This window comes from Mesocricetus auratus, unplaced genomic scaffold (genome assembly GCF_017639785.1).
Source record: "Mesocricetus auratus isolate SY011 unplaced genomic scaffold, BCM_Maur_2.0 Super-Scaffold_6730, whole genome shotgun sequence".
Lineage (NCBI taxonomy): Eukaryota > Metazoa > Chordata > Mammalia > Rodentia > Cricetidae > Mesocricetus > Mesocricetus auratus.
The window spans coordinates 111460359-111479803 of record NW_024429184.1 but is presented as its reverse complement, the minus strand read 5'-3'; the positions used below and the strand labels follow the sequence as shown (position 1 = coordinate 111479803).

Genomic DNA, 19445 nt, shown 5'->3' with positions numbered 1-19445 from the left:
CTGCAAGAGCAGCCTCACCTCTGCTTATTAGGCTGTGGGTGGCTGCTCTTTTCTCTGGTTGTACCAGGACTGATGCGTTTTAATTAGTCCTCTGTATTGGAGCCCTTCTGGCTGGAGCTCTTCATAGGCTGTCTGCTTTATGACTGAATGCAGACTGACGTAGATATATGAAACATCCTGTTCAATGTCCTGTAGCCAGTGGCCATCGTGGCCATCATTAAATCTAGGTTTTCCGCATAAATTGAGACAGACAGCTTTGCTCTGGGGAGCAAAGACCACAGTCAATACACAACTGTTGAAATGAATCAGGGTCTACATTTTTACTAAAATAGTACCACGTGTATTCTGCTTTTGTAGTCATTTCAACATTTGGAGAGGAAAATACATGGTAGGTGGGGATGTAACTTTTCAGACAGAAGAGCCTCAATCTCAGTTCTGCCACATGACAGTCACATAGAGTTTAGCAAGCTACTAAGCCCTGCTGCGACTTATTTTTCTATGACCCACGGTACCTCAGAGTGCTTTTGCAATGATTCAGTTAGTGTAATATGCATGTCAGGAACTTTGTAGAGTTTCAAATTGGTTTTCTACTTACAGCCTCAAAGTTAGTCTGTCACTATTTCACAGGTACGGCAGAAGGCAGGAGACTCACGGTTAGGGACAAAGGACTTTCTCACTCAAGACAAAGGCATTAGTCAACACTTCCATGGTTGGTACTGGTTGCACATGACTCCCAGGTCTCACAGAGACCCCATCATCGACGACTGTGCACATAGTAGGTATGCTACAGAAGACGATTGCCAAGCTTGGGAGCCCATCACTTTTATGGTAATAGAGAGTAAGACTTAATTGCTTATCTGGTGAATCATTACCCCAGGTCTTATGATTTTATTTTCCATGAAATAAGAGCAGTTGAGGTTTTCAGTTTTCAGTGTAACCAGTAAGACCAGGCAAAGACACTCAAAGCCCACCTAGCCTGCCTTTCCCACATAATTAGCCAATAGCTTACTAATTACAGGAAATTGTAGCTGCCATCACAAATCTCACAGAATCCAATCACAAAATAACAACTTCTCTAATGTATAGATGCAGATGCTGGCCAGAGAAGTAAAAGACTTATTCAAAGATAATATGGTTTGGGGACCTGATGGTTGTGGGTTCAATAATGAGAAATCCTGACCCTGGATTCTAAGTCATTCCTTTCCAGGATGCCAGTTTGCAGGGAAAGGCTGCACAGGTCGTCTTTCAGGCTGCTGAATGAGATTTAGTGCTCAGTTCCAGTGTCTACAGAATTCTGAATCTTAAAGCCAGGGACTTAAAAAGAATTTGTTTGGCTAGACAATATGAGAGCACACTGAGCTCTGTGAGTTGAGGTCCATGCTTCTCAGAGGACACGCAGCAGGGGGCGGGTATAGAGGCAGGGTACATGATAAGGGAAGCAGGGAGGGCCTCCATCAAAGCAGCTTCACTTTCAGGAGGGGATGGCCTGGGCAAGGGGAGGTGCACCTTGAGTCCCCAGTAATCAGAAGACTGAGGTAGGAGGATCAGTTCAGCCTGTGAATTTGAAACCAGCCTGGATAGCATACTAAGACCCCAACTGAAAACCGAGAGGGATTTATTACAAAGATTTCATAACGAACTCAATTACCTTTTTAAAGGGAGAAAAGAAGACTCAGAAAGGTGACAGGATTTGGCCAACTTACACACTTCTCACCCTCTTCTCCTGGATGGCAGCACCACAAGTATTCTTTGCTTCTGACTGGGGTGACCATCAGTAAAGAATAATAACTGTTATACAATGGGTTGTCCCTTTAAAAGCAAAAAATATCGACTACTGAAAGGAAGTCATGTGCTTAGAATTCCCTGGCTAGACGTGGCAATGCCTTACCAGCCACAGTGGCATGATGTCTATAACTAGAAAAGCTTGGTGTCATCAATAAAGTGGTAACACCAGGTAATGAGCTGGCTGATTCATTCACTATTCCATTTAAATATTTTCTGTAAGGCCTGTAAGTGCTAGACACTATGTTAACCCTCATAGATACAGGCACAAAAATGATCAATGTAGTGAGCTAACTGGGAATTTCTTATTCATGCCTTTATCAAAAGGGTACGTTGAGGACCACTGAGTCAGCCATGGATAGGTACTAGTTGGGTGCTAATGATATTACACTCCAAGTTTCTGCTCCCAGGCTAGTGGTAGAAAATTAGTTAATATTTGTTTGTATTACAGCATAGTCATCATTAAACAAAGATGGATCCAGTAACACACACACAAACACACACACACACACACACACACACACACACACACACACACACACACACACACACAGTCTGTTGTGTCCAAATTCTGAAATCACCAAGAGGCCAATTTTGATGCAAAAGCAAAGAGTATTTTATTGTAGTTGTTTAATGAACTAATCTATTAGCTCAGGCCCTTGATCCATCCACCATGGCGGATGGCTGGAGAAAGACCCCGAGAACCCCGAGGCGGAGATTTTAAAGGACAGTGTAGGGGAGTGTCTAGGGGTATGAAACAGTCTCAGGATTGGTGTGCTTCCAGGTTTGGACGACCTGTCCTGTGTTGATTGGTCAACTGGTTGTTATGGCCCATAGGCCCTCCCAGGGCGGTTGCTATCCTCTGCATGTCACTGTGGTGCACTTGTCGGAAAAGCACACCCAGAGCCATAAAGCACAGGCCCACCAGAGGGCAACTGACCTAGTGACCAGGTCAGGAGCAGCAAGGTCATGTAAACACATGCTAGCCTGTCATGGCTGCTAAAACGGGGCGCTGATCACTTCAAGTCATGCTCACCCAGTTTTGGGTGTTTGGGAAAGAGGCCCTAAAAGCATTCAAGAGGACAGTGAGATCTGGAGAAGAGGGAGGGAGACCTCCCAGTCTCCTCACTCTAACACGGGAATAAGCACGCCTTACCCTCAAGTAAGTGTGCAGTTAGGCCCGGCTCTCTGTCTTCTCATACACAAGAGCTGACCAGAACATCATGGCTCTCTCTCCCGCAGCTGACAGGCTGTGAGATCAGCAGCCCCCAGAGGAAGAACCCTTTGTCTGCAGCATTCTTAGCACCAAGTCCCAGTAAGTAACCTACTTCAGACATTGGCCTTGGACATCAGCCCACACCGCTAGCCACTTCATTAGGGGATTTCAGCCTGTGGCTAAGAGTACACCAAACACAATTTTTCTCTAAAGCGATTTCCTCTCCCACCGTCTCTTCCCTCACCAAGTGATTTATGGCTCACAGAGAGCTTTTTTCCCTCATAACCATCTGGCCTTCCTACCTCAGCCTGCAGGGACGGTGCAATCCTATGTTTGCAGTTTTGCAGATGGTTTCTATGGAAATTATGACAATATTACTGCCATTGTAGAGCCACAGCACTGCTGACTAAACAAGGAGATGAAACTTGAAAGGAGAAATGAATGTGGAATCAACATCAAACATGAACCGAGTCCTTGGAGACAATGAGGAGACAATGAATAGCTCTCACGAAGTTGTCCCTGTCAACAGCAACAATAACACGCTGATGTTGTTTTTGTATAAACAATACAGAGGAGGGCTATTTCTCAAGCCCTTGGTAAAGGCTCCACAGTACAGGCTGAAGCAGGCCCGGGGCCAGCACTCACTGCAATAACCTGAAATAACAGCAGACAGCTTCTGGATACGTGTCAGAGGATTGAGGTATGTCATTGGAATAACTGAAGGTCTCACTTTTCCACGGCGTCACACAAGACCCGGCTGTAATTGCTTGTGACTGGGCATGATTCGTTAACTATCTTCTCAAATAACCAGAAGAGCTGCAGAGTGGAGATGCTTTTGTTGGGGGGGAAGGATGGTCAGCGCCTGTTAATAGCTCTCGAATGTGGAGTCAATAAAGGGAGAAGGACAGATCACACCTCCCGTGGACACATTCTCATGTTTACTTACTTTTCTGTGCCTAGCATGTGGGATTTAGATCCCTGTATCTTGCCGGGGCCTACGAGAGGTTCTTTGTATCCGTGTAGATTTTGTTTGTTTCTATTGTATGTGTATTAGTGCTTGCCCAAATGTGTGTCTGTGCCGCACGTGTACTCAACACTTAAGAGGCCAGGAGAAGATGCTGTATTCCCCTGGGACTGGAGTCACAGATGATTGAGAGCTGCCATGGGTGCCTGCTGGGAATTGAACCTGGTTCTCTAGAAGAGCAGGCTGTGCTCTTAACTACAGAACCATTTCTCTAGGCACTGTGATTCTTTTTCTTTCTAAAAGAAGTTTGCTACTTTTAAATCTAAAGTAATTATATTATTTTGGGGTGTATGTGTGTGTGTGTGTGTTGTATGCACTTGTGTGTGGGGACATGTGCCATATTGTTCCTTTGAGACAGAGTCTCTCCCTGCACCAGGAGCTTTGCTGTAACCCTCCTTCCTCCATCCTCCACCTCAAGACTGGAGCCGTAGGTATGTATGACCATGCGTGATTTGCATGTGGTTACCTGGGGATGGGGATTTGAACTCAAATCCTCATGCAAGTGCTTTACCCTCTGAGCCGTCTCCTCTGCCTTGCACTGCTTTTATTCATTTAGAAACATAACTCAAGGCACTATAGAATATGGACAAGGAAGAAACAGAAGGAAATATGATCCCCACTATATTTCTACTCAGAAATGTATCACTGGTAAAATTTGGTTAAGTTCTACTCAGTTTTTTAAAAAACTGTGGCTGTGTTTGGGTTTGGATGTATAGATTGGATTTCAGCTTTGGACCCAATGAGAATTACGAATCCTCTCTAGATTTCAGTTTTCCTATCCAACGAGCTGACGATAACTTCTTTCCAAAGACTGGGAGAGGGATAAGGTGGAGCGCTTTCTCACATCACCATTCTGCCCCATCATCTGCATGGCTGTGCACTTTGGGTCATCTGACTCATAACATATGTATGAGTCTGTTACTTAATATTTCAGTTACGTTGCCTATTTAATATTAAAATACATAAGGTGATTTTTTCAAGCTTAATCTCTAGTTTTTTGTCTCCTTGTGTTATTCAACAGGGGGATTTGACCAAACTGATGTATTCCAAATACACTAAATATGTATGACTGGAGTGGACCCTGCAGACGGCAGGCAGGAGCACATGACGCGTTCTTTCATAAAGCTGGGAGAGACTGGAAAGAGTGCTCATGTGAGAAGAAGGAAATTTAGGTCAAAGTTCAACCCATTGTAGGTGTTTTCTACTAATTGTGAAAATTAATACACACCCCAAGCTTTCCATCATGAGTGAGACATTGACCCAATGTCTCCTCCTTCACACGTGAAGTGGGTATAACTGTCATGGTTCCCTCTGAGAATGTTTGTGGGTACTACAAAATTAAATTAATAAATACACAGAACTTTACAAAGTGTCTGACACACCACTATTCACAGTGAGTAAAATGTGGAAAGAATCCAGTGTTCATGGTGGAAAAATAAACTCTGCCGTACCCATGCGGTGGGACATCACCCAGCCATAAAAACATAGTTCTGATATATCAGAGAACACAAACTGATTGTGAAAATATTACATTAAACGAAGGAAAGAAAACACAAAGCATACATATCACACAACCTCTTCATGCAGAATATCCAGGACAAATGAAGTCAATGCAAGAAAGAGCATCCTAGCAGTTGTAGCAGGCTAGAAGGAAGAAAGAATGGAGAGTGGATGTTGACGGGCATACCATCTTCTTTGGGGGGTGACTAGAAACTTCTAGAGTTAGTCATTTGTCATGATTATATATACCTTGTATCACTCAAAGGGCACTGAATGCTATATATCTTTTACCACAATTAAAATACAGTGTTTCCATACAATAAACACTTATTTTTGTTACCCTTATTCTCCTGTCAAGATGTATTTATTTTTTACATGTTAAGTGAGACAGTGGGACCAAACTTGCAAACAGAAATTTAAAATTGCTTCTAATTGGGAGTCGACATTCTGCTTGGGTGATCTGCTTCACACTGCCTATCTTTCTGAAGTCTCCAGTCCTTTGCCTTCCTCATCTTGTGACTTGAAGAGCACACCGTGCTTCTCTCCTCTGCGCCTCCATATTTGAAGGTGCCTTTACTTTTGTATTCAGTCTCTTCAGGAACCTCATAGGTTGGTGAGTGACCCATGCAGGGGCAAATGACAGATGCTCAGTAAAATCTGATGCGCCCGGGGTGAGCCAAAGGGGAAGAGAAAGAGCCAATAGAGAGCCATCGATTCTCATTGAATGTGGCCAGCAGTCAGTCCTAGCTCTGGCTGACTTTCTGATCTAGGACAATTTTACTGAACATTGAACACACATCTAATGAGTCACTCTCCCAGAGGAGACCCTTTCCCTACAATGTCTGAAGCACATGTACCGAGGAAGCTGTTGTTTCAGCTCTCCAAACTCTCACTTCTTTACTCAGTTGACATGTCTTAGGTGTGAGGGAGCCTAACCTTGTCTCCATCCACTTGATGATATCGTCTGCTGTTCATAACTCCGGAGGGTTTCTGTCCCCAAGCAGCTGCAGATATTTATAGCCTTACTAGCTTGTCCCTTTCCAGCATCCCAACAAAGCTTTGTTTTCAGCCCCTCCTTCCTAATCACTCAGACTTCCTTTATTTGTTTCTTTCCCTCTGTAATTTACAGATAGTCTTCCTCAACCTCCCCCGTTCTCCTGTCTTTGTTTTTCAACAAACCTTGTTTCACTTCATAAATCCCCATTCTCTGAATAGCTTGCATTTTTCTTCTCTTCAATGCCAGGTATGTGTTTATTTTTTAATTTCCTCCTGCAGTCTCGGGCATCTGAAAGAGGAACAATCTGAAATGCCTTTCAGATTTCCTTGCTCAGTTCCAATCTTCACCTCAGAGTTCTAAATATTTTCTCTAAAAATTTGATAGGGTTTGCTTTGCTCTTGACTATAGCAGGCACGTACACACACACACAGGCAAACAGGCACACACACACACACACACACCACACGTGCGCACACACACACACACACACGTGCACACACCCCTGTGACTTTTTTCTTATAGTCAAAAACATAGGAGATTGACAAATTACCTATAATCCACTCTTTGCAAATAAAGTATCATTGGCATACAGTTGTGTGTGTGTGCTCCTTTTCTATGAATATTTTTGCTAAACACAATTGAATAATTGAGCACACATATTATACCTTATAAAGACTTAAAAACTTTTATCTGGTGTTTATGGGAAAAGTTCACAGACTTTTTTTTACACAAATGAAAGGCACCATTCATTTACAAAGTCTTAGTTGATAGCATGCATATTGGATGTACTGTCTTCATTGAAAACCCTTTATACCCAATTCTAACTCCCCACTCCCTCTCCTCGCCCTGAAGTCTCATTGAAAATACATCATAGTGTACCACAGATTGACTTCATAATTTCCCCTTGGGTAGTGTGTAGAAGAAAACTATATCCCTAACAAATTGATGATATATTGTCATTCATCAACTATATTTTTCTTCTCAAGCAATATCCATTTATCACACAACTTTCCATTGCACTGTGATATAAGTACCAGGAAGTGGGAATATTACCCAGAGGAAAAGAACCCCTCCCTAGCCCACTTATAACCCAGCACAAGCAAGGCATGTTTCTTCATTAGAATACATTAGCTACTGTTAGCTACTTGGCAATAAACCAAATGGCGCGCATTTCAACAGAGAACACTTAACAATAACAGTGTGTGGGACCCTGGGTCCTGTGCACTTGGATTAAACCTTATCTCTGGCACCATCCTTTGAACAATATCTATCCTTAGTGAATTCCTTTCAATCGATGTACCTGAAAGCCACAGAGGCCAATGAAATTGACCACTAGGCAGTTGGGGTGCAGAATGACACCTGTGTGCTCCCTTCCTATGCCTCTTTCCCTTTGCTCTAGCTCTCAGCCTCTTCTCTGGATCTCATAGATGCTGATATTTTCGTTTTCTGCTTTGATACTACAACACCCTTGCAGATTTGACCAAATGCTGTTCCCACATTTTCATCTCAGTTCTCACTGCTAGGTATGTCATTTTCAGTTTTCATCTTAGTTAAGTCGGTGTCACATGCTGGCTTCCATCGAGCTGTGATGCTTAGGAGTGTAGTGTGAAAATGAAAGCAACAGACATTGTTAGACATCTCGCAGCTATGGAGAGATTAATCAACAAGTATTTTGAACAACAACTTTGATAGTTTAGATGAAAGGGACCCATTCCCTTTATTAAACTCACACCAGAAGAAACAGAAAATCAAGGAGCATAGACCTACATCTATTAAACTAGTTGTGTTAATAATTAATAACTTCAAACCCAAAGCATGAAGACTAGATGGGTGCAATGATGGATTTCCCAAACATTTAGCAAAGAAATTATACCAATTCTCCGCAGTTAAAGACAGGAACATACATATCCTTAACTATTCTTTAAGACCAACATTATTATAATGCTAAAGCCAGAGGCATAAACTACACAAAGAAAACTATACACTAATATTTCTTGTGGATACATTTAAAAATTCCTCAATGAAAATTAGAAAATCAAATATAATAATAAATACAAATAATTATTATGTACCACAATCAAGTGTTATTTGTATCAAATGTACAAAGTTTGTTCAACATTTGAAAGTCAGTTAGTATAATACATAAATTTCAACAGGGTAAGCAAGAAAAGAAATTATGTAATTATATGGATAAATGCAAGAAAAACAATTTACAAAATCTAGTACCATTCACAATAAAACTGAGAAAATAACAAAAGAGGAAGAGCATCCTCAACTTTATAAAGACTTGGTACAAAAACCTACAGCTGATATCATACTTAATGGGAAGAAATACAAAACCTTTCTACGGAGATCAGGAATAAAGTAGAATATACTCTCTTATCAGTGCTATTAAATATTATAGTGGAAGCCCTAGCCAGAGCGATTAGACAAGAAAAGGAAATAAAGGCACACAGATTGGGAGGAAAGAAACTGAGGTTTTGCCACAATAACGAAAAGAAACTAACCCTTGGTGTTATTTACCCAAGGGTAAGGAATTTGTCTTAATTCATATTCTACAGGAGTCTCATTAAGGGAGAGATTTTATAACCCTATAGTTTCAGTGCAGTGCACACATAACCATATGTTATCAATGCATACACAACCCACATGTGACTTTCAACATTTAGGGGACATTTATTCCAGTGCCTTACTACTTAGGACTAGTCACCATATCATTTACATACTTTTGTGAATATTGTCAAAATGACTGTAAAGTATATATGAAAATGAAAAGGACCCATAATAGTCAACAAATGATGAAGGATAAGAATAAAGATAAATAAATAAACTGATCCTACTTAGCTTTAAAACATAGCACAAAGCTACAGTTACCAAGTCAGTGTGGTATTAGCAAAAGAGCAAATATATTGATCAATGGATCTCAATAAATAGCCTAGAAATAGATTGGCATAGTCAATTGATTGTTCCAAAGAGGCAAAGACAATACAGTGGAATGAGTGTCTTTTCAATAAAGGATGCTAAAACAACTGAACACCCCTGTGAAAAAACATGCACAACCTTTACATTATTTGAAACAGAACAGACACAAATGAGATACTGAAAAGTGCAAAACTCTAAGATAACACAAGAGAAAACAGAGACCACCTTGGGAATGAGAAGGTGCTTTAGAAACAATACGAACAGTGCAATTCACGAATTAACTAACTTGATAAGCTGAGATTCACTGGCATTCAGAAATTTTCTCTCTAAATGATAATATTAAGGCAATCTAACATGAAAAAATAATTATAAAAGATGCATCTGATATATTGTTATTCAAGATATAAAAAGTCTTAAAACCCAACAATAAGAACACAAACAATGTGATTAAAACTTGGGCTAAAGACCTTAGACTCTCACAGAAGATGTACATATGTAGGGCTGCAGATAAAAGGATGTTTTAGATCATCCTGATGCCATTGAAGAATTGCAAGTTAAGATGACAAGATGTCATTACACTTACTAGATATATTACTAGATATAAAAGACTTACAATATCAAAAGCTATCAAACTTTCTGAGTAACAAGACTCTTGCCAGATAGCATACAAATTGACAGACCCCAGATATATACTTGCCAAATGATTAATCAGTTATGTCCCTTGGTATTTACCCAAATGAAAATATTTGTTCTCGTAAAATCTGGTAACAGATGTAAAGTATCTTTATAATTTCCAAAATTTGGAACTACCCTTATTTATTTTAGTGGTTAAATAAATAAACTATGATATGGTCAAACAACACAATATTATTCAGAACTAAAAAGTAATGAAAATGTGTTGTCAAGCATGGAGAGACACAGAGGAAACTAACATTTGTATAATTCAGCGCAAAAAGCCTTATAGGATAAATAGTGCATTATCCTAATTATGGTCAACTTCCTTCATCTATTAGTCCTCCACCAATAGATAGAGACAGCAGACTTAAGGAACTTAAATATCCAAGAATGACCGTATCTGGGTGGTTCTAGAACCAATTTTCTCATATTGACTTGTATCTGATATACTAGAAAGGTTAAAACTAAACAATACAGTTATTAGTGGTTACAAGGTGTCATGGTAAGTACAGCACAAAGGATTTTAGGCACAGTGAAACTATTCTATAACCTGCTAGAAAGATAGAAATGTTTAACTCTTGAATCCCAGGCATCAGCCTGGGAATCCAGCATGGGACTGATCAAGACCCCCTGAATCTGGGTGTCAGTGAGGAGGCCTAGGGAATCTATTGAACCTTGGGCAGCAGATCAGTACCCATCCCAAGTGTACACACGGACTTTGGACTCCCATAGAACAATGTGAGGTGCACTCTCACCCTGAACTCTTGGGGAAGGGTCTAGGCCCTGCCCTATATGAAATGACAGACTATGGACACCCCCATGGAGGGCCTCACCCTCCCTGGGGGAATGAGGGGATAACGGGGGGGGGATGGGGGGAGGGCACGGGAGGAGGAGAGGGAATGGGAGAGGGACCTGGAACTGACTTGTGAAGCAACCTCGTTTCTTATCTAAATTTAAACTGGAAAATAAAATAAAAAAAGAAATGTTTGTGCATTTGTGTGAATCTATAGAATGTGCAACACCAAGAGTAAATCATACTGTGAACTATAGAACTTTACGTGCTAATGATGTGTCAGGATACCCTCATCATTGTGGGAAACAGAACAATGTGCTGCAGGGCAGTGATAGTAAAGACTGAAGTGTGTACATGGGGACAGAAATGTATTGAGAGTGTGCTTTCCACATTCTGTGGGTGTAAGCATTTGTTAGGGTTTTGTTGTTGCTGCCATTTGTTTTGCCTTTCTTTGGTTTTGAGTAGCTTAGTCATTTTACCCTACTGTAATAAAACACTATAAACTGTGTGGCATGTGAACAACAGAACTTTATTTCTTATACTTAAGTGGAGCATCAAAGCAGATTCCCCGTCTGGCAAAGGCATGCCTTTTGAATTACACAAGGAACCTCCTGGGTAAGTCACATGGTGAAAAGCATCTTTAGGGATCTTTTCATGCAGACTCTGAATCCCATGCATTCGCAAGAGCTCTGCTCTGAGAATATAGTATCCTAAGAGCCCTGCTCCCTAACAACCATGACACTAAAGGTGTGAGTTTTAACAAATAAATTGGGGTGGGGACAACCATATTCAAACTCTGGTATATAGGAAAAGGGAATTTGAACACAGAAATACTGCATCTTCCCATTTAGTTTGGAAGTGTGTATGAATGGGTGGGTGTTGCACAGATGAGCAAAAAAACTCACTATTGTGTTCATGGATTTTTCCTGGAAGATTATGAAGAAATGCAGGCTAGGGTTTTTTTTTAAATGTTTTCTCATTGTTTACCTGATTTATCTTTTTTCTCTTCCTTTCTTGTTTTGAGATGGCTCTCTGTGTGATGCTTAAGTGGGTCCCATACTCCTCAAGAAATCCCACTACCTGGGCCTCCTGAGAAGCAGGAACTGTAGACATTCGCCAATATGTGGCGTAATTCACCTTTGTTTATTTTTCCATGTACCTGTATAGCTGGAATTCAGTAAATTTTCTGTGGCTAAATTAGTAACAGACAAATGGGAGAGTGATGTGGGGACTCTCATTTTACTTACAGTGCTCTTTAAGCTGAACCTCTTTTGTTTGCTTGTTTTGTTTTGTTTTTCGAGCCAGTTGCTCTGTGTAGTCTTGACTGCCCTGGCACTCCCCCTGTAGACCAGGCTGGGCTTGAACTCACAGAGATCCGCCTGCCTCTGCCTCCTGAGTGCTGGGGTTAAGGGTGTGCACCACCACCACCCTGCTAAACTGGACCTCTGTAGTCCAATCCCACACATTGGGGGTATGAACACAAACCAAAACCTGTTCACATTTGGCCTTTTCACAAGTGTTTCAGCTCCATCAATTTCTTCTAGAAACTGTTCAGTGAGAAGCATACATCACTAAAGAGCTGGGTAACAATGAGCTCATTAGTGGCAATGCTAACACATAACTATCCTGTCTATGCCTTCAGTTTAGAGAACACATGCTTCCAAACGCTAGCCCATTTGATTGGAGAAAAAAACCACTAGGGCAAAGAGAAAAAATAACAAGAATTTTATTTTTATCTTTTGTATTTCATCTCTTCCTCTCCTTTCCCCATGGTGTGTGTGTGTGTGTGTGTGTGCTGTACGCATGCATGCTGCATGTGCGCATGGTGTAAGGGTGGAGGCTGGGGGTTGATTTCTGTTTTGGATAGATGGCTAGTGAGGGACCCCCTAGAGAGTGTCTGTTTCTGTGTCCCAGTGCTGGAGTTACAGACACATGCCTCCATACCTGGATATCATGTGAGTACTGCATTCCAAACCCAGGTTCTCATACATGCATAGCGAGCACTTAACCCGCTGCGTCATCTGTCCTGCCCAAGACTCTTATTATAGTTTCCATTGTTGCTTGCATTTTAGTGTTCTCATACTCTGTAAACACAATATTTTGTATATAATATGTATATATACACATACATGTATTTGTATATATAAATATATGTGCATGCAGGTATACAGAATATGAGACATGCTAAAAATTTTAGATAAGACCTTCCCAATCAGAAAAGTTTATGCACCATTGCCATAGTAACTATCTGGACCAGCCGCTCCTTTTAAGAAGGAGAGAACTAAAGCTCCAGCCAGTAAATAGGTTGGGGCTGAAAGCTGAGACTGCTAATAGCTTTTCTGGTTTGGTCTGCTCTCCCTTTCTCTTTTTCTTGTTCTCCTGATGAAGTTGAACTGTCTTTCAAAATGCCATGAGGTCACATAAAGAGCAGAGCTACATTTTAACATTGTTGTCCTAGAAGTTTAATTTGAAAAGTTCTAACCCACACAAGCCTGTACTCCCCTCAGTCATCTTTCTACTTCTGGGAAGCTTTATCTGCATCTCATGGGGACATTTCTACAGAGTGATGCCCAGCAGAAATAAATCATGACCACTATCAGCTAAAGGAGTCGCTGATAGAAACCCTAACAGACATCACCCCAGCCATCTTACACATTATAGGAACAGTCAGCAAAACCCAGTTTCCAGGGACCATTAGTTTGAGGGAACCCTGCCAACCACAGCATTACTTAGAAGACGTGTTTTTGTATGTTCCTTAAAACCCACTGCCAAACTTCCAAAAGGGCTGAGAGTTTTCAAACACTTCAGGTTCTGATGCAGGAACACTGGAATTAAGGCTATCCTGAGTTGGGAAAGCAAGATCTCTTTTCTCTAGGTGACATAATCCTCTCTTGTGTTAGAGTACTCTCCTATAATTCATTTACACTCCTGGGCTTGGGCTCTGACAGCCAGGGGCCTTTATATACCTGGACTTCTATTTCTAACGGCCATCTTTTTTGCAGAGCAAGGAAAGAAATACAAACCATATCTGAACTCTTGAAACTCAGGACAAAAAAAGTAAGGGTCTACATATCTTACTTTGTTCAAATTCTCTTTTCTACCCTCAGATCCTTGGGGAAACATCTTGTGCTGAAGAACCTCATATGGGAAGCAGGGAACTAGCAATGAGCCAAGGTCCTAGAATGGAGTCAGCAGCAAACCCATGTAATCAAAGTGTCATGGCTTTGTTGTCCTGGATGACAAAGCCTTTGAGGTATTATTTGTTCTTGTACACACCATGTCATATTTCTTCTCCTCTTGGTAATTTTCTTGTTGCTTTGAAAATTACACTTTGGCAGAAAATCTTCTTAAGAAATGATTAAAATATACATTTTTTACTTACAATTCCTTTCCTATGCTCTTACTGTCGTGTTACAAGTGTGAGCCAACCTTGGAAGACTTAGGCAGTATGAGTATCATGAGAAAAGTTTAAGCACATTGTTAAGATGACCACATACATACATAGGTCTAGAATCACAAAGTTAGCTCATGTGATGTTTGAAAACCAAGAATTGGCCCTGCCCTGTATAATGCAGAAAGCTTTTTACATTTTTATTCTGCCATTCATGTGTGCTTAATTAACCTGTTCATAATTTCCTAAATACACTCATTCCCTTAAGAAGGGTGTGATGATAAGTTTGCCAGAGAAACAAAGGTATCTTGATTTTTTTAATCAGAACACTTCTCAATAATTTCTTAGTAGATTTAGATTGACTTGAACAACAATGGCTTTGCATCAACTGTCCTCATGGGTAGAATGACTCATCTCCAGCTTCTCTGAATATTGAGCAAGTGGCTGAGAAGCAGTTTTCTAGTGGTGTTGGTGGAATATCTGTCCTTGCTTGCTATTATCTAAGCATGCCAGGAGCTGCCAAAATGCTCAGACTACTGGGATTAGAATAATAATCCCACTCACTGTCTACAAAAAGCGCTGGCTACAAAAGTCTGCGTTTGGATTCTGCTACTATCTACTTATCATTTGTGTGATTTGGGATTATTTGGTGTCTGTTTCAACTTCCTTATATGTGCAAAAATTTGTTGGCATAATAAGCACGTGTATTATATGGGAGAGAGCCTAGAAGTTGGTGCTTGCTAACAAGGATGTAGACGATATAAATCTGGTAGGGCTGTGCCATAGACTACAGCTTCAACAGTACAGGATGGAGCTATGATAATGGTGAATCTACAAGAAAGAAAATAAAATTCAATAAGTTTTACTTTTTAAATTCATGGGAACCAGCATGGCAAGGGCCATCCCTGTGTGACAGAAGCTAAGAGGTTCCAGAAGCTTGAGTAACAAGGAAGCTGACTATGAAGACAGTAAGACGCAGATACTTAGTCATTAGCTGTTATCAACAACACAAGCATATGCGGCATGTAAATCCGGAGAGTTAAGCAGCCTAATGCACTCTGCCATGGCTGCATCCCATCTGGAGGCCCAGGGTCAGCTCACAAGCCAGGGCACCGTCTTTACAGAAGGAAATTTATGCAACACAGCATAGCCCGAGAAAGAACACAACAGTGGAATGCCCTGACAGGAGGAAGGTAAGGAAGCGATGGATAACAAGCCCAATAAAGGCAAGCTGCTCAAGTCCAAGCACTCAGTAGGCAGAGGCAGGAAGGTCATCACAAGTTTAAGGACACTGATACAAAGTGAATTTCTAATTACCTTGGGCTACAGAGTAAGACCTTAGAGAAAGGCTGAGGGAGAGGCAGAGGCAGAGGGGCAGAGGGGCAGAGGGGCAGAGAGGCAGAGGCAGACAGCTAGATAGACATTCGTGTGTTTGTGCTTGTGTGTGTGTGTGTGTGCGCGTGTGCACACAGAGACACAGAAAGACAGAGAGACTGCTCTCAAGCATATAAAGCAAAATGAAGTTGAATATATGCTAAATTCTTATTATAAACAAATGAGAATCCAAGGGCACAAGGAGACTTAACTACAGGCTTAAGTTAGATTATTGTCAAGAAGATGAGGCCAACTCCCCCACTCTCACCTCTCCATATTCCATCCCTGGTTCTTGGACAGATAGAGCTGTTTATAAATGATTTCTAGCCTTACAGAATTGTGGTAATCGTGTATTCCCCCTAGTTCCTCTAAAGTCATGTATCTGCTTTAACCAATGAAAGCTGAGCTTCCATGACATTTATTACTTTTGCAAGAAAGTTTCCGTGTCTGTGTGCAGCTAGCTGTAGACTCTTTCTACTGCTGATGCGTGCAGGTGATCTCTGAAGGACAATCAAGAACAGAACTCCCCTTGTGACCCTTGTATACAACAGACAGGTACAAAGAAAGAAAGAAAGAAAGAAAGAGAGAGAGAGAGAGAGAGAGAGAGAGAGAGAGAGAGAGAGAGAGAGAGAGAGAGAAAGAAAGAAAGAAAGAAAGAAAGAAAGAAAGAAAGAAAGAAAGAAAGAAAAAGAAAGCTGGTTGCTCTTGTTCTGTTGATACATTGAGGTTTAGGGCTTGTTGCTGTGACATTACCTTTATTATTCCAGTTTTTTTTTCCCAGACAGGCATGATAACCAAAACCACATACTTAAAATCTTTTAAATGCTGCTAAATGAGGAGATGCTTATTCTTCTAAGATGAGAACTAAGAAGAACCTGCAGAAACTATATAGGTAGGCATATTGGTTAACTTTCTAATCTGAGTGGGCTCCCCGGTGATGACAGCAATGTTTAGGCCAGTGCAGATGTCACTTTGCATCAGCCTAGCAAAACAGATGTTTTAAATAAGGAGCTTTAATATCAAACATGTCCCAAACACCTCCAATATGCCAGGCATCCCAATCACAGAGATAAATCCAAACACACAGTCCCTGGCCTCAAGGGAACAAGCCTCAAGTACAGAGCTAGATAACCTTTGTGTCTTTTCTTTTTAAACAGCGTGATTAAAGAAAATTAGAGATAATAACATGGCCTTCATGAAGCAGACAGCAAGCCTGAACTTAAAAACCCATGTAGCTCTAGAAACCCTGCTGATGTCTAAGTCATATTATTATTTTTCAACTAAGAGCCAAAAGTATAGAGTTTGTAAAAGGGAACAAAATGAGAGAATTGCTGGGTTTAAAGGAAGAACATTTTCCCTTTCTCTAGTTACCATGTTCCAGTCTTGCAAACCAAGCATATTATCTGGCTTACATCAGGGGTGTTCCAACAAGGGGGAACATACTGACTCACAGCGATTGTTTCTGACCTTTTCCATACCCTCCTGCCTCCCTCTCTTCATGCCAGGAAAGGGGCATTTTAAGAGTGATGAAGTTAGACATGTAGAGAAGCAATTACCTTTCTATAAAGAGCTATTCGTCAGTTGAGCAATCTGCCAAAACCTTTCTAAAATACCAGACACTCTCCCTAAAAGGGCTAGTGGGCTGGGCCTACACGAGTCTCATATTCAAAGGAGGATGTCGTGAAAATCATGAAGTAGATGAGTAATTCCAAGGGATACTGGCATTGCCTTACAAAGGGCCCTCTACAAAGCACTGACTTCCGGTCTTGCTTTCTCTGATTGGTAACAGTACTTAAAAGTTTGTTTAAAAAAAAAAACCTACCAAAAATCGAAGCAGTGAGATAAGCTGTCCTTTCTCTACCTCATTGCATTTTAATGGAAAAACAGCTCAGAGCAGGATGAGTATTAACGGTAATCACTGTGAAGCAGACCTTTCCATCGCAGGATATTATTCATGATGGCATTAGTGACGAATAATGCGTGGGGGCAGGGGTAGGGGGAGCAGCCATTACCTAGCCTGGGGTGAGGGCATATGGTTACTACTGTTCCCCACCTCAAACCCTACGATTTGAACTTTGATTCCTCCAGACCTCCGGGCCTTCCTTGAATTTTCTGAATCATACCCCTGACTTTCTATGAAATAAACACATAAGTCATCATAGTAATCTCAGACAGTTGAGTACGGCATGAGTTTCTCTAAAACACACAGAGAAGAAATCAGCTTTGACACATGTAAGAGCGGCAGGGAGCCCAGAGTTCGTGCTAGTTTAATATGCACTCTTAATACCCCCGCCTATTTTCAAATATGTAATATTTTTTTACAGAGACAGCTGCATCCCCTGAGACCCAGGCTTGTGCCAAGCTATGTACACAAATATACTTTTCATAAACACAGATGTGAAACGTCATGCTACCACAGGAGTGAGGCACGAAGATTCGGGTGTTTTGTGGCCCCACACCCAAAAGTTTTAGAAGTCAGAGAAGAAACCGCTCATTCTGTGTTTTAACCCAAACTCTATAGAGATGACCCCATTTCCTTAGCATCAGTCTGCCCTCTGCCCTGGTGACCTGGGTTGTCTTAATCTGGGGCCAAGGGGGATCAACACAATTGTGCTGTTGGTACTTAGGGGGAGAGAGAGTCTGGGAATCGCTAAGTGTTCCCAAACTGGTAGGGTTGACACACCCACCCAGAACTAATCGACCAGGGGAGCAGCTGGGTGGCTGTGGCGATGACCCAGGCCTCCTGAGACCCTTGCAGTGAACACAGGAAGATGAGACAATTGGACACAAGTGAGAAACCTGAGCCCCCGGAGGATGCCCTTTTTCTCTGCTTAGTGACCCATCTCCTTGTAAAGTGTGAGCAAGAAAGTTGTGCCCGGGCCTGGGAGACTGAGGCTGGGGAATGGGACGAGAAGAGCTAGTGTTCCCTTACCTTGTCCTTGGGACCGAGGTTTTGCAGGACCTCCTTGCCGGTGGCGCTCCGGATCTCCACTCCAGCGGACTTGGGCGACTCAGGCTCGGGCTCCTTGCTTTCCTCCCGACCCTGGCCTCTGCGCGCGTCCCCCTCCACCCCTGGCCGGCTCCCCGCGCCGCGGCCACTGCCCTGGCTGCTCCGGGGAGTCTTGGCGCCGCGCTGTCCCACGCTCAGGGCATCGAAATCCAATGTCTTGCTCTCGAAGGCGCCCTCCACGTTGCAGAACATGCCTCCGTACTTCTGCCGTGGGACCTGATCTGTGGTGCCCGGCCGGGCCAAATACACAGGCAGATCGTCCTCGTGGGAGCTGTCCCAGCCCCTTCGGCCCGAAGCCATGGTTCAAGCGACAGACAGCGGCTCACCGGCTTTCTTCTTCAGAGGCTGGAAAGAGCAGCGGCCGGCAGCGTGCTCAGAGTCACAGTGGTGGGGCGGGAGGAGGCGCCAGAGCCTTTGCGCCAGAGGCGGCAGTGCTGCTCCGGTTCCTGCCTGTCCCCAACCAGCCAAGCTAGCTAGCCCAAACCCCAGCCCTGGTAGCCCCAGGACCGCCTGCCGGCTCCAGCCGCACCTCCTCGGCCACCCCCCTACTCCGCGGCCCTAATGCGGCCTCGGCTCTGGTCCCAGGTCCAAATCCAAACTTGTCGCGCGCGCGCACACACGCATGGACGTGGACACACGCTCCCGGGTCATGCTGGCTGTCTGGACTCGATTCACACTTAGATACAATTCAGATGTCTTAGAAATAATTCAGGCTGAAAAGCAAGGTTACATGGGCACACAAACTCTGTGTGCCTCCTTGT

General features: G+C 42.4%; 1 protein-coding gene across 1 annotated transcript in view; it reads right to left on the bottom strand.

The window, feature by feature from the left end:
- Positions 1-19155, bottom strand: part of Dpysl3 (dihydropyrimidinase like 3) — a 113794-nt gene extending 94639 nt beyond the window's left edge. The window contains exon 1 of the mRNA XM_040741860.1: positions 18607-19155. Coding sequence (XP_040597794.1) covers positions 18607-18984 — 378 coding nt within the window. The 5' untranslated portion in view covers positions 18985-19155. The remainder of the gene's footprint in view (positions 1-18606) is intronic.
- Positions 19156-19445: the final 290 nt, after the last annotated feature.